Source organism: Betta splendens, chromosome 19 (genome assembly GCF_900634795.4).
Source record: "Betta splendens chromosome 19, fBetSpl5.4, whole genome shotgun sequence".
Classification (NCBI taxonomy): domain Eukaryota; kingdom Metazoa; phylum Chordata; class Actinopteri; order Anabantiformes; family Osphronemidae; genus Betta; species Betta splendens.
Window position 1 is genome coordinate 6,131,825 of NC_040898.2, and position 14,742 is coordinate 6,146,566.

At 44.4% G+C, this 14,742-nt stretch overlaps 1 protein-coding gene across 2 annotated transcripts; it reads right to left on the minus strand.

Annotated features, from left to right (window-relative positions):
- Positions 1-6,526: 6,526 nt before the first annotated feature.
- On the minus strand, positions 6,527-12,984 carry LOC129603352 (uncharacterized). Of its 2 annotated transcripts, XM_055504144.1 has the most exons (4): positions 12,807-12,984; positions 10,156-10,764; positions 9,769-10,058; positions 6,527-9,632 (listed from the first exon to the last, which is right to left on the minus strand). In XM_055504144.1, the coding sequence occupies exon 4, from the start codon at positions 9,471-9,473 to the stop codon at positions 9,000-9,002; it is 474 nt and encodes a 157-aa protein (XP_055360119.1). In that variant the 5' UTR covers positions 9,474-9,632; positions 9,769-10,058; positions 10,156-10,764; positions 12,807-12,984; the 3' UTR covers positions 6,527-8,999. The 2 variants fall into 2 exon arrangements, with proteins under 2 accessions (XP_055360119.1, XP_055360118.1); XM_055504143.1 differs by having other exon boundaries at positions 9,769-10,764.
- Between the last annotated feature and the right edge of the window lie 1,758 nt (positions 12,985-14,742).

Sequence of the window (14,742 nt, forward strand, 5' to 3'; positions counted from 1 at the left end):
TGGGTGGGATCGAGCTCGGGGGGACAATAACACATCTTGATCTAACTGAGAATAATTAATCTCATAACAATAAAATCTGTCATTAAAAGGAAAGTAGTTTACAACTAAATTGATATGTGACATGAACAGGTGTGATTTTCTGGACTTCCAATTTCCAAAAGACATAGATATATATAGATATAAAATAGATTCTCACACACAATGCTTATTCATTGTTGCTGTACAGGAAAGGTCTGTAAACATTTTAGTCTTACTTTCAATCATTATTCACGTTTTGAGTTCCTAACTAACTAACTTTGAGTTAGACCACCTCCAGCTCCTTTACAGCCTGTTTAAATGAAGTGATGTTGGGAAAGACAGCAGCAATGAGTGTTTTTTTATGTTCAAAGCTCTGCAGTCACAAATCACTTAAAAAGTTCCTCAAATGCTTTTAGGATTGAGGAGTAAATTCTATTAGAGGAAAGCATTAGAGGCAGACAGAAGAATTTTACTGAAACAAAAAGCATATGTAGTTTTACATATATAAAGGCTTTGGTGAAAACTCTCAAAACAGTGATTCACAACAGCAGCAAAGAAGAGTTGCAGGTTAATTGGATTGTGTAATGCGTTTGGACTCTCTTCACACTATTCATATGATAGCACTGTACCTACTGTACGCCCACATATTAAATCTTCTCCAGCTTGACATTTCTGACATTCACTAAATATGCGTATGAGCAGCGAGGCACTGTCCTCCTTAACGCTGCATTAATGTGATTTTCCATTAAAGCCTTACAGTCGGATTGTGGAGAGGTGCTCCTGAAGCTTCCTGGGACTCAGACCTGCACTACAAAGATATCTGCCCACTGTCCTGACCAAGGGAGCTGTATGTCAGTGGCGTCTCCAGTATATAACTCTGGAAAACCATCAATCGCATGAGTGCACAGAAACTTTAGACTGTGGCCTGATGGACAGTTCTTTCACCATTCCTTTCATGACATCACAAATGGGAGAACTCCTGAACTGATTGTTCTGAGACTGGACTAGGTGAAACAGGACAATCTACTGAAAGCAGGGGGTGCACTTTTAAACTCCTTAGTGTTTGTCTGCCCTCATGTCATGGGAACACTATTGTTGAGTTCATTATGAGCTTTTTCATCGTACAGGACCTTTAAATAACAGCCCACTCTCTGTACTGAGCAATTCAGAGCTTAAATCAACACATAGTACTTTGGGAGTGATTACGATGCCTGAAAAACAGTAACAGATGTACACATGCACTACAGTATGTGTGAAGAAAAATTTTGATTTAATCCACTGACTCACCAAACAAACAATAATTAAAAGTTACGCGCTGGTATGTTGCTGTTGCTAACATCACCTGTTTTTTTCTTATAAACGTCAAATCATCTTTGAGTAAAATCCAATTAAGCCGTTCCAGGCTTTTTTACGGCTATACGTTGCTCCAGCCATCTGTTCTGCACTGGGAGCCAGAGAAGGAATAGCATCCATTGCAGGCAGGGACAAGGTGAAGCCACCCTGTAATTGAACCGTGGCGTTCGGATGAGTTGAATGATGCAACTGTGTGTTTTTGTGAGTGCGCGTGTGTGTTTTGTGAGTGTCCGCGGGCCGTGCGCAGGATTGTTCATTGATTAGTGAGTCACGCTCAGCTACTCTCGCACGATATGGTCAGCCTTTTATTAGCCTCCCACGCAAACGCAACGCAACACACACAAGCTCATGCGGCACACACAAAACAGAGTGACGGCCTGCGACAAAGCGCAAGATAAGAGATCTCATTTGCTCTCCTGTCACTCCCCACCAGTTCATCACAGGCGGGAGACGAACGCTTCTAGCTCGGTGAGGATTGAAACAAAAATGATGGGAAAAGACCTGCGCTGAAGAGACCAGAGAGATGACATGAAATCTGGCAAATACCCAGATAACGGAGTCGGAGCCGTGACAGAAATAGAGAGAGAGGATGAAACGGAGGTTTGTTGCGTTTTGACGTAACAGACGAGCCGACTTTCTTTTCCTCAGCAAATGCTTTACTTGTCACACCTCAGAGAACATCCACAGATCCTGTCTGTGATATGTAAACCTGGAGTTTACAGTAACTACGCGCTTAGTGAAGCTGTTCCATGATTGATCCAACGCACTTCATCAAGATCTAACTCACTTCTGATGTGCGCTTGTTTCGCACCAGCCTGATGTTTGCTAGAGTTAATCAGCACGGCGGATGGCTGCACATAATAATACTAGGTTGTGATGCAGCGCTCTTGAAATCAGAGGCTAGAACCTATTTTTCATCACCGAACCTGCTACTTTAAGATGTCGCTACCTGAAATGCTATTTAATCCATTTACTTACTTGCATTTTGTGATTGTACCCAAAATAGTGAAATCCATTTATTTTTATACTATTTACAAGCAAAAGACTGGGTTAAATTTGACGTTAGTAAAAGCTATGAGTAGTCATCAACAGTGAGCGCATAAATTGGTTTATGGTGAAGGAGATCAATAAAGCTGAACCTGTCAGGTTTTTTTTTAGTGTGTGCTTTGAAATGTACTTTCCATCTTTAACCTGGTTCACGTTCCATGTCTGTTTCCACGGCTAGCTTGCTTTCTATGCCTTCCACCCAGCTTGTCTCGTTACCCTTTCAATTCAGAGGGAAATCCCAGCAGAGGTTTATTCACTTTGAAATTTCTTACAGACGCCAAAGAGGCCTTTGATCAGATATCATGCTATTGATCAGTCAACTAGTGTAACAGACAGTAAGACCTTGTATGTAACACAAGTGTATTACAAAATGTCTGCTGGTTACTAGCTTTAAGGCAAACAAAGACCAAAAAAAAAAAAAACTGTTATACGCAGTAATTTGCATATCTCTTGAAAAGTATTTTATCACCTATAAAATATAAAAAACATTTAACTTTCAACTAATCAAATCCAATTTCAAATCAAAAAGATTTGTCTTTAAATAGATGGCAAGTACACGTTGGAACAAAGACAACCAAAAGCTGAAAAAAGGAAGTGGTACTAACAAGGAAGTGCTAGAGGAACATCTTTCTACTTATTAGGATAATTGGCAACAGGTCAATAAAATGACTGGATGTACAAAAAAGGATCTTAGAGAGTCTAAGTCTCTCAAAAGTGAAGACAGTCGGAGGTTTACTGATCTGTGAAAAGCCTCTCTGACTGTCATTATAATGATCCTTATGCTAAAAATATGCAACAACTCCAGAATGAGCTTAAATTGGGCACACAGCTTTTCCAGTCCAGTGAGTCTTCACTAGCACCTCCGCACATAAAGTCGGCTCATTTATGTCATTATGGAAGATTTAGCAAATTATAACCTTAAGGCCAATGCAGGGCGAAGAGGGTTCACAGAGTACATGGGAAGAAGACTTGATCAGAAAGTAACACCTGGAGCTCAGCGAGAGCTGCAGATTGATGAGATCTAACAGTGTGAGACCATGTGGTAGGTTACATTGTGATCCGGATCTTTGCACTCTATTAAAATGGCCTCATGTGGAGTAAGTGACCCCTTTGACACAGTACCTGTAGTAATATGTGGTTAGCTTCAGTGGGAGCTGATACTAATTCCTCAGTCAGACATGAAAGCGTCTGCTGATGACACGGCGTAACACGGGGCAAAATGGATCAGATCAGATCAGCCTCAGCACACAGCAATAAAACCATCTGAACATGGTCTTTGATCAGGTTCACGGGCTAAAACCGGAAGTAAAGAAGTAGTACACGCAGACAGTGAGGATTGTGAAGGTGTGAGGCTCAAAGAGGAAGGAGATTGAGCTGTGCAGATTCCATTGTTAACTGGTGTTAATGTGATCTGCGTCTCGACACATTATCTGGATAATGACATCCACTGACCTTTGAATCCATCCCAGATACACAGTAATGAGGATTTTTTTTCTTCTGCACACGTTGCAATCAGACCGTCATCTGCAAATAAATGCGTAGCGATGATGAACTTGGTTTGATATACTTCCAACAAGGATGTTGTGTGGATGCATTTGTACTTGCTGAGTCCATAGAGGTGAAGCCACTCTTTCTATTATAACACAGTCACACAAAATAAACTGTGATGTTTTTAATTGTCCATTTTTAATTATGCTCACGTTGGTGCAATTTCAAGAGGTAAATTTTATTAGCTATAAATTATTTAAATATATACAGTAAGGGGTGGGGTCTTATCATAACTGCTAGAGTTTAGAATGCACCAAAGAAGACTATTCATTTCCATTCCTGAAATATTACCCATTATCACCTTATTACTGAAACATTACCTCCTGTTACTGAGCTGTAATGGAAGGCCCTACTATAATGCTGTATTCATTACAAGAGCTAGATGGGCTGCTGATGTACCCAATTTAGGGTGAGTCATGATATAGTTTTATGGAAAACAAAAAAGGAAATTAGCTGTTTTTATTTATATTCAGATGCTCAGATATTTAAATGTGATTCTCACCTGTCAATAGGTTCACTGAGGGGACCCCCTGCTGGGTGAGGGTCAGGCTGAAATATAATATATGAAGAGGTTAGTTCAAAGGAAAAACCTGATACTAGTACTGTAGCTGAGATTGTTGAGAGATGGAGAAACCATAACAACCAGGAGTACATTAGACCTCCAAATTTAAGCTTGATTGATGATGATTAATGCAGAGGATCTGTTGATCAAAAACACTGGACTATAGTATCTGCACATTTATTAGGATAGCTGCAGTGAAATTAACCCTATTTCTTCATACAGGCACACAAGAAATATTGAATTGAGGAAATAGAATGTGGGAATCCGCGAGGGAGGAAAATATGCATCATGTGGAAGCAAGGAGACTGATATGTAAAGGTGAGTTTAACTCATCTACCACATTTACCAAAGCTTCACCCTGAGTTTTGATTGGTCTTTGATTAGCACAAGAGCCACCAAAGGGCCAAGAGGTCAGCAAACATTGTAAAACATCTTAGATTAGCAGGCCTTGTTTGGTTGATAACCATCACTCATGGAACATGAACTAATCCTTGTTCTGACTTAGTTGCCTGGTACATGGGCAGGTTCAGCTTCGATGTGGCTGAAAACCAGAATGATGAGACAAAATCTCCCTAGATAATGAAAATATGCATTATTCATATCTAAATATTAATGAGATGTTTGTAGTGCTACACACAAGCCTTGAGCTTTAAAATGCAAAGAGTTGGCTCGTTTTTCTATATTTGGCAGAAACGCCCAGTGAAAGATTCAGATTCTATTGGCAATTAACTCCGGTGTAGATCGTGACGCACGTTTTGGGCTGCCTCCCCACTTTTGCTCGTACACATCTGTCTCCCAGCCAGCGGTCCATCCCTCCTCGCTGTCTCTCCTTCTCCTTTGTTTTCAACACCGGTTATTTTTAGCCCCGTCCAGGGGGAGAGGAAGCATTACGGAGAGTGACACAATCCCTTATAGATGGGTGGGTGAGACGAGGGGGAGGGGGGGGGGAGCGTGGGCACATTCAGGACGGGCGCTCATTTGAATATTTATCAAAACAGCTGTGTTGACAAAGGTGCTGAGATGGCAGTGAGCACGGATGCACGGCCGGGAAATCAATAGAGGCTCCCGCCGCTGAGAGTTTTGGATGATGGGCCTGACTAATAAGTGGAGCATACTAATGAGAAATTACGTGGGACATGCTGATGAGGCAGGGAAATGACAATAAAAGCGCGAGATGATTCGTGTCCGCCTGAGTGACAGCAGAAAGGAGATTTATGTGGTAGCACTCAGCAGCCGTATTGAAGAGTCTCATCTCTATGATTATGGTAATTTTGCTTTGTCAAAATAATTGTAGCATGTGCCTGCGGTGCGGCTCATGCCAAAAGGCAGCTCTGGAGCTGCGTCAGTGTCGTAGTCTGAGCAGAAATGACGAAGCCATATGTGTGGAGGGCGGGTGGGGTGCTGACGACCTAATCAGCAATAACACACCCAGAGACAGGACCATCGACTTGGAGTTTGAAAGTAAGATCTGAGGCAGCGTGCAAAGCGAGCAGAGACGGCTATCAGGAGCGTGTCCAACGATTTGCTGTTGCTCTCGCTGACAGAACAGGATTCTATTTTGGGGACATTGCATCGGCGGTTAGCATTTTGAGATATGTTTCCGTTTCTTTCCATTTCCATCACCCCCACCAGATAAATAGAAAAGCTTCCGCAGACCCTGCTTGCTCAGAGTACGGGGCCGTTACTATGGCAGCTGATGGTCCTGAACCGACGTGGTCCTAAGACGTGGTGCGAGATGAAAGCGAGCTTCCTACTGTCCAGAATTTGTGGAATCAGTTTGCAAAGTAGCTGTAGCTCAACACCAACAGACACTTGTTTATTCTGCAGATTGTAACCATCAGCCTGGTTACTGTCGTATTTATAAATCCTGCATTATCCTTGCAGGATAAGTCTGGTTTAGACAATCATATCAAACAAAGGATCAGTTCGTTTTAACCTAAAAATGACAAAAAAATGTTGCTGTTCTTAGAAATAAAACCAAAGAGCTTGTTACCAAAATCAAGTTTTGAATTTAATCCAGTATCTTACAGTAAAACAGGTAAAGAAACAAAGAACAGACTTCATAGTACAGTAAATATAATCGATCTTACTAAAAGAACTTTATCAAAGTTAGACTTTTCATGCAAAAGTCATGAAGACTAAAACTCGACACATCAGGCTACTCTATTCGTGGCACCGGCACGAATGCACACCTTACAGAGACACACTGATGCAGCAAGTCAAAGGCACTCCAAGAAAAGCTGGGCCATGCCGAAGAAGCAAGTGGACCACAACTACCTAAACCACCTAACAGTTTCACTCCAAAACCATGAGGATCTTAACCATTACGCACACTGGGCTTCAAAGAAAATACAATATGAAATGTAAACACCGGCAACGGTAATGTGTGCTCCATTTTAATAGAACCTGACAGTTTCCAGTGGTAGATTGGTCCCATTTTGAATTTACACTCACGGCCACACACTTGGTTACAGCAGGAGATCCAGAAATAAAGCCAGCAGTGAAGCGACTGCTGCATGTCTGTCTGCTCCGAAGTGAAGATACATAAATAGCATGTACATTCTGTACAGGGATGTGCTGCTGGAGGTACAATCTGAAAAGTGGCTACGCTCTTAGACACAGTAGTTACAGTGCTTTAATAATACATATGATTTATAAAGCACATGTGCAGTTTTATTTGAGAGTTCACTTCTGTTACTTGCAATGACTTAATAATTGTACCTGATAGAAAGACAATCATTTGCTTAGAGAAGAACATGGGTGCCACGGGGTTTGAAGAGCTAAAAACCAATATTTCATGAGCCATCGCACAAGATGACGAGTTAATTAATTCACATAATTACTTGTGATTCTCCCATGATTAAGGCGTAAGAAACAATAGCATATTAACACTTATAAAAAAGCTGAACTCTTGTCCTTCACATGAACTGCATTTACTTCTTTTCACATCAAAATCAACCAGATGTGCAACGTGCCTAGGAGCACCCAAACATCTGGGTACGGCGATGTTTGATACACGAAAGGCTGGAGCGCCCGGTGAGGCTGGAGAGGATGCTGGAAGCTAACGCCCAGGGACTGTGTCACTTTGCTGCCCAACGTGATCGCTTTAGTAACTCCTCACACAGAAAGGACCGTGTGAGGCCCAGGAAACCCCCGGTCCAGTATGAAAACAGACTGTAGCTACAGCTGAGAAGAAGCTGCTGGGTCGTCCTCCAAAGCCGCCACCTGCTGCTAAGAACCACACGTTAACACACTTAACATGGCTACACTCACTGCTACATTTAACGGCAACAATTAGGAGGGAGGTGAAAGCTTTTGCTCCGTTTAGGAGAACCACGTCGTTTGTTTTTACCCCATGTATGGTGTTCAAGTACAATACTTAGTACAACAGCATTAAAACAGCAGGTTACATTAGCTACCGATTGAACAGCCTATATTAATGGGTGAGGGACAATTAGTTAAACACAGTCTGGTCCAGGGAGGAGTCAACCTAATGTCCACGTCTCATATTCAGTCTTAAAACATCGCTGTGAACTATTTGTGGTGAACTGGAAACAAAGCGGAGAGGAATTGATTCCCCTCGTTGTTTCCCACCAAAACGCCCACTGGTGGGAATCGGGAGACTCAGGTGGGGGGTTTAGAGAGATATGCCTCTAATGGGATTTCCTTGTTGCATGATGGACAAGTCGTCTAGAAAAAGAATCAAGCGTCCTGGAGGGAAAGGCTTTCATCTACAGCCACTGAAAATGCAGTCGATTCCGCCCGACGCCTAATACTTTCTACTGATCAGGCACAGTTGGACCTCGGGTATTGACCTCAAAGCCTGGTGGCCGGAAGGCGGGGTGTCAACGGGAACTGGTGGTTGCATGCGTATAGAACCTGTCCGCCTCCTTTAACTCTGAGCAACTTGGCTTTGTGCGCGTCGGACTCTCCACCACTAGAGCTGTTCGTACGTGGGGGGGGGGGGGGGGGGGGGGGGGGGGAACTCAGCTGTAGTTTTGCAATAAAGGAAAATTCTAAATTGCATTTAGCAAGTCAGACTCAGGTTTACACAGGCTGGGTTGCCAGGTTGTGGTCATCTGTACGCTGATGACGCCTCCTTTCCAGCACAGACACGCCTCTTTAGGGGGGCTGCGTCCCCGTCGAGCTGCAGGCGGAGGATCAGCGGGTGTTTAATAACTATTCCTGAGGTGCCTAACATTCGAGCATGTCCCTGACGCACTGACGCTGACCTTGGAGCCATCATCTATGATGAGCTCTGAGCTCTGTTCTCCGCTAAAACCCCAAGTGAATCCTCGAAGAGGGGGCGTTTTAAGTGTGATGCATGCGTTACTCTGTACCAGCTCAGGATGGTTGGGTGGAATTGTTACATTTTTTACACCACTCATCTCATCTACTCTCCACCTGCGAGAGAGACAATCTCCTCGTCCCGACACCTCATTGAAAAAGTCCGAACTGAGTCCACTTTGCGTCACAAGGTGCCCTGATCGGCCGTGAAGAATCCGCCCTCCTTCTTCTTCCTCCTCCTCAGTCGGTGGGCCCTCCAGCAAACAGCTGCCACCAGCAGCATCACCACGCCGACACAGAGCAGCGCCACGGACACTAATTTGGTCTGGAACAGCGTGTTGAAGGTGAACGTCACCCCCGTGCCCGCCATGCCGATCACCAGCGATATGACGCCGAACGGGAACACGCAGCGGTACCAGGACTTCTCGGTCCCCCCCGTGGCCTGGGCCAGCCTCTCCAGAGTCGGGAGGGACTCTGGCATCTTACACTGATCCCTCCCAACGCCTTCGTCCCGCTCCCCCCCCTCTCCGAGCCCGTTCAGCGCCTGGTGCTGGTTCTCAGAGTCCTGGGGAATGGAGGCGGCGTCGCCGTTGTTGCCACAATCCAGGTCCGGGTGCAGGACCGGGGCCGGCGGCTGGCGGCCTGAGGAGCAGCCCATGGCGGGTCCTCCGAGCGTCGGCTGTTGGCGCTCGTGACGCTGCAGGGGGTTTCTCTAAAGCTGCTCGTGGGGCTCTCGGCGCAGGGGAGGCTCGCCGCTGACGCTTTCGCTGCTCTCAACACGCGCCAGCATGTGCCTGCATGTGGAAGAGACGGCGAGCTGAAAATAGAAAGTGGGAGATGGGAGGACAGAAAATAGGGCAAGACATAAATAAAAAAAACAACAAGTAGAGGAGATTTCAGCAAACAGTCAGAAGAGGCTTCAGCGTAGGACAGAAGCATAGTTGAGCACTCACCCTCTATTTGTAGTCTTCCTCAATGGGTGAGTGGTTTTAGTGCTGCCTTGCCTCCAGCAGCATGGTGAGTGTGTGTTGTGATGCCGATGCCCATAGACTATATGAGCACAGAGAGGAGGAGGAGGGGCTTCCCCGGGGCCGTCGACAGGATACAGAGCTGTGATTGGCTCCCGGAGCAGAGCGATTCCAGGGGGGAGGGGCGTTCGGCGCTCCCATTCACTGATATGATTCCATTATTTAGTGTGACGCGGAATCTGAGACGCCCGGAAGGTAAATCACTGCTCGTGCCTCTGTGACACATTAGACGCCTCCATCATAACATGCTACTTAATGTGACGCCGTGTTCATGTTGAGCAGTCTCGAATGCGTGCGCACCACGTTCCGCACCTTTCTCTGTTTCCCTCCAGTTTTCACAGTTGCTGTCGCACGTTTTGCAGAAACCTTCGGCATCTTCAGCTTTTTTTTTTTTTTTTTTTTTTTTACGAGTCTGTGCCACATTTCCACCTCAGGGATGACGAATGAATATCATTACTGTCAGGTGGAAACCTTTTATCTCCAAAATGGCACATTTGCACTACAGAAAACAGGCTTGTCTCCTGTCTGACGACCAAAATGTTATTAGTGCTGATTGATTTAAGTCAAAACACCAGCACCAGTTTATTCCCCGCCTGTGTCAACCTGGTGATTTCTATTACATCATCCATGCTCCACGGTCACCTTCCTCGTGCTATTCCACTCTTTTGTGTTCCCCTCATTGTCCGCGCTCTCCTTTCTCCTCTCACACAATGACAGCGGGACACACGAGCTAAGCCGCACATCTCTGGGGACGTCTCGCGTTACCGTAACAAGGCATCCACCACATTACGTGCATGCACCTGCCTTGATCTGCACTTCCCATGATTTCCTCCCTTTTCCGGGGGCTCGGGCGTCCTCCGACCCACAGGATGTGCTGTAATTATCCCATGTCCGACGCTGGTTAGAGCGGTACCTCGCGGGCTGTGGAGGCAGATGTGTCAAAGCTCAAACAGTGGCGTCACGCAGCCAGAGACATTTTAGCAAATCTCAGTGAAAATGACAAAAGCTTTTCAACCTATTAATGCTTTCTAGTAATATCTGAGGCAGAACTTGAGGCATTTGTCATAATCAAGATTATTGTAACCGATGAAAAGCTACAATGAACACAAACCATTGCACAAAATGCTGTTTACTATGAGTTGATCACTGGCCTTGAGCATGGTCCGTCAGTCCTCATACAAGCATTACAACTTGCAATGGTTTAGGTTGAATTTTGGAAGGTCTTGGTTTATAAATGAGGTATGATTGCTGTGTGCAATGATGTCACTTTCATCCAGCCGCCTCTATCTACTGAGAGCAGCTGCAGCCTCTTTGCTGCACATGCGCTCTTGTGCAAAGCAGACCGGAGCCTGGGTCTCGTGTCTACATGTTTCGAGAAATTAGATGTCTCTTAGAGAGACCTACCTGGGGAAATCAAGTTTCTATAATCCCCTACCTTGATACTGAAAATCAGATTTCCTGTTTACATGAGAGTAATGAAATCTGCTGACTGGAGAAAGCCAACATGATCCCATGTCACTGGTTCAAGGCCATCTTGACTTTTAATTCAATATAATAACTATAATTCATCCTGCGCTCCAGATTTACAAGAATGGCTAATTATATTTGGGCAGTGACAAAAAAATGCTTGTTTTTGTTTTTCTGCATAAATACTCTTTCATAATGAAATTATATACTTTCATATAGACAGATCGATAGATCGATAGATAGATAGATATACATAGTAGTGTCAGGTATCGCTTTAGTTCAGTGCCTCAGTTCTAATTAGCACAATGTGGCTAGTGGAGTGTAAAGCACATGGAGATCTACTGTAAGCTAGTCCCTGTGTTGTAGTGACACCTGAGAGCTAACGAGATAACGGACAGGAATTTATCTCGTATTAATGTGGAACCAGGGCTCTGTGACCTTTGGCTGTTCTCCAGCAGGACTTTGTTTCATAGCAGTAACCGTTTTATTCCTCCATCTTACATGTCAGGCTCACATTCGCTGCAGTGGGTTTACTGCTCATATTGTGTTTGGACCTTTTGAACCATTACGGTGTAATGAAATAAAACCCATTTCTATAGTAGCTTTTATAAGAACTGTAGGTGTCTGAAATAAAATAAATCTGGCTAAAGGTTGTTTGTCATTTCTGAATGATGCCTCACCAGATCCCCAGCCTCCATCAAGCATCTCCAGCAGAGGCCAAACGCAGCTAATCTGCAGTAAAATGCTTGACCATGCTTTAAAAGGCTTGGTCTTGGCGTGATTGTGTTAAACCACTGTTGTTGCCCGTTGTTGCTGCTATATGATGCAATTTCAGAGAGGCAGTAAAGCAAAAGCTGTTAAAACGCTTTTAACCGGCGACATAATTATTTAGGAAAACAGTGCTATTGTGCTTTGACAGCAAAGTCGCACTTCCACGGCCTGCCTGTGCGTCTCCGTTTGTGCAAGAAGGTCAGTCTTTTAACAGAAAGCAGCTTTCGGGCAGTGCGAGTGTTTCAGCACACGGTGGGAGTGGAGGGGGAGGCGGGGGAGGGAGGGATGGGAGCTATAGAAAGATCTTACGCTACTATCCGCTGGGTAACGCTGAGGAGCTTTGTGCCAAAGATAGGCACGTAAAGACTCACACACGCTCTCACACGCACACACACAACACCGCACTAGACAATGAATTCTGGGAACCAGCTTGATTTACAGCAAGCTGGGGATTTCATCTCCGCTATCTCAGAGATGCAAGGGCCAAGCACACCAATGCGAGAATGCAAAACTACTAATCCACCACAAGTCTGCTGCTTCGGAGGATTGAAATGAACAGCAAGTGGGCTGTAGCTTGTCCTTCTCGCTGCCCCTCACTCCTCCGGGCACAGAGGCTGACTAGTGAACCCGCCTTCGAGGGACATTTGGAAGAGAAGCATTTTGTGTGATAGAAAGCAGCCAGACCAGACAACCAACATGCCAAACGGCGCGACTAACACGTCTACCTGCGGTGACGGCCCCTCGTGACTCAGGGTCTTCCAGGGGAACGCCCGCTGGGAGGGCAGGAAGTCGGCGTCGCACCAGCGTGGCCGGGCCTTGGCAGGTTGACGGCTGCCTCGAGGTTCATGTCGTCAAGTCCATCTGGCGTGATCTGGTGCCAAACCATGCCCCGCCACGCTTATGCTGCCACCCACACACACACACACACACATAGTCACAAACACTTGTTACCTCTTCACTTTCTCCTTGTCCTTCTTTATTCAGTTCCGGACATTCAACTCAACACGCAACGTAGCTCAGACATCTCCACCAGCTAAAAGCAATGGGGAAAAGTAGTACAAGGAACTAAAACCTCAATCCAATAAAGAAATATGGACTTAAGCTTTTGATATTTCAGGTTTGACTTTGTCGTTTTAGGCCTCGAATGCTCAATTTTGGGACAGCTTCCCACAAAAACTGAGATACAACGTCAGTAGCTTTGGTGTGAGGCGTTCAGGGACAGCTCAGCAAGTACCATCGCTTAAATGTGTAGAAAGCTGTGAAGTTTAATGCCAAGGCTGGTTCTTCCTATGTTCCCTAAAGTCCTCACTTTCATTAATTGCGGTCAAGACAAAACATCTTTTCTTTAAAACACTCCGAGAAGGATTCTGATATAGCGAAGGCCATGTTCAGAGAACTGAGCTAAATTGTACAATAAATCCCAGACACAGTTGCATCACAGCGCAGCCAACGCAGGATGAAAGTGTGAATTGCAGAAACACAATGGCACTAAACATAAAGTATGTGCATCCCCTCTTCAAACTGCGTCTGAACCGGCCTCCTCTTTGTCAACCACCCACTCACAGGGGAACAATGCTTCTCTTAAGTTCCTCTCCTTCTCTTCGTAAGGTTGAGATTTCCTCCACAAACATGTTTCCCTGAGAACTTTACCTGTAATATGTTAGGAGTGAGACGCGCATGAATAAAAAAATAAGAGGTGACGAGATTTAAACCGCAAGAAAAACACTCAAAACTCAATAACCACAAAAATGCTAGATTATAAAAGACACACTAGACAAAATGAAATGATCAGCTGCAATAAAACAGAGAAGCTGATGAATACATTGAAGCATTTGTTGGTAAGATATCATATGTTAAGATTTGAAGGAGATAAGGTTATTGGGTGTTGAGTTGAAAAAAACTTACAATATATACTAGTATATAATTTCATATTTCAACATTTCACCAGTGTCAGTGTGAGATGTGTTTTTATGCAACGGTGATCCTAAATCACATGTTAAAGGCATAACGTATCTAAACTGTATATTTATTCAGGTGCACGTTAATGAACATGCTAAAAAAGGTCTGTTAGTCTCTGTTGTCACAGAGACAAATTTGCTATGATTCAAAATTTTAAATAATTGAATGGTTACAACTTTCAAAAGAGGCTCCCAGGGTGTGTAATTGAAGTCTGCTGCAAACAGGAAGAGACTCAGATACATAAAAATGTAGCGTGTCCCTCCACCACACACACACACACACACACACACACACACACACACACACACACACACACACACACACACACACACACACACACACACACACACACACACACACACACGGAGCTCACGTGGGCTGTGAGTAAAGTCTCTGACGCTGCTGCTGGTTTGCACTAATTGGCTGCATTTTGGTCATTTTCTCATTTTAGACCAATATTACAGCAGCACATAGTGCATCATGAAATGTCACAGACGCAGCACACAGATAATACGACGTGCATTAACCTTGATATAAAACTGGAATTTGTCAGTGCAGTACATTTACTATTAGGACATTCAATTAGCTCGCCTACTGCATATTATTGCAAAACTGCACGAGTCATAGAAACATGATATCGCAGTTTCACAAGCTTTCCTTGGATTCAAGACTAAAACCTGAGTTTAAATATTTGTGCCAAAC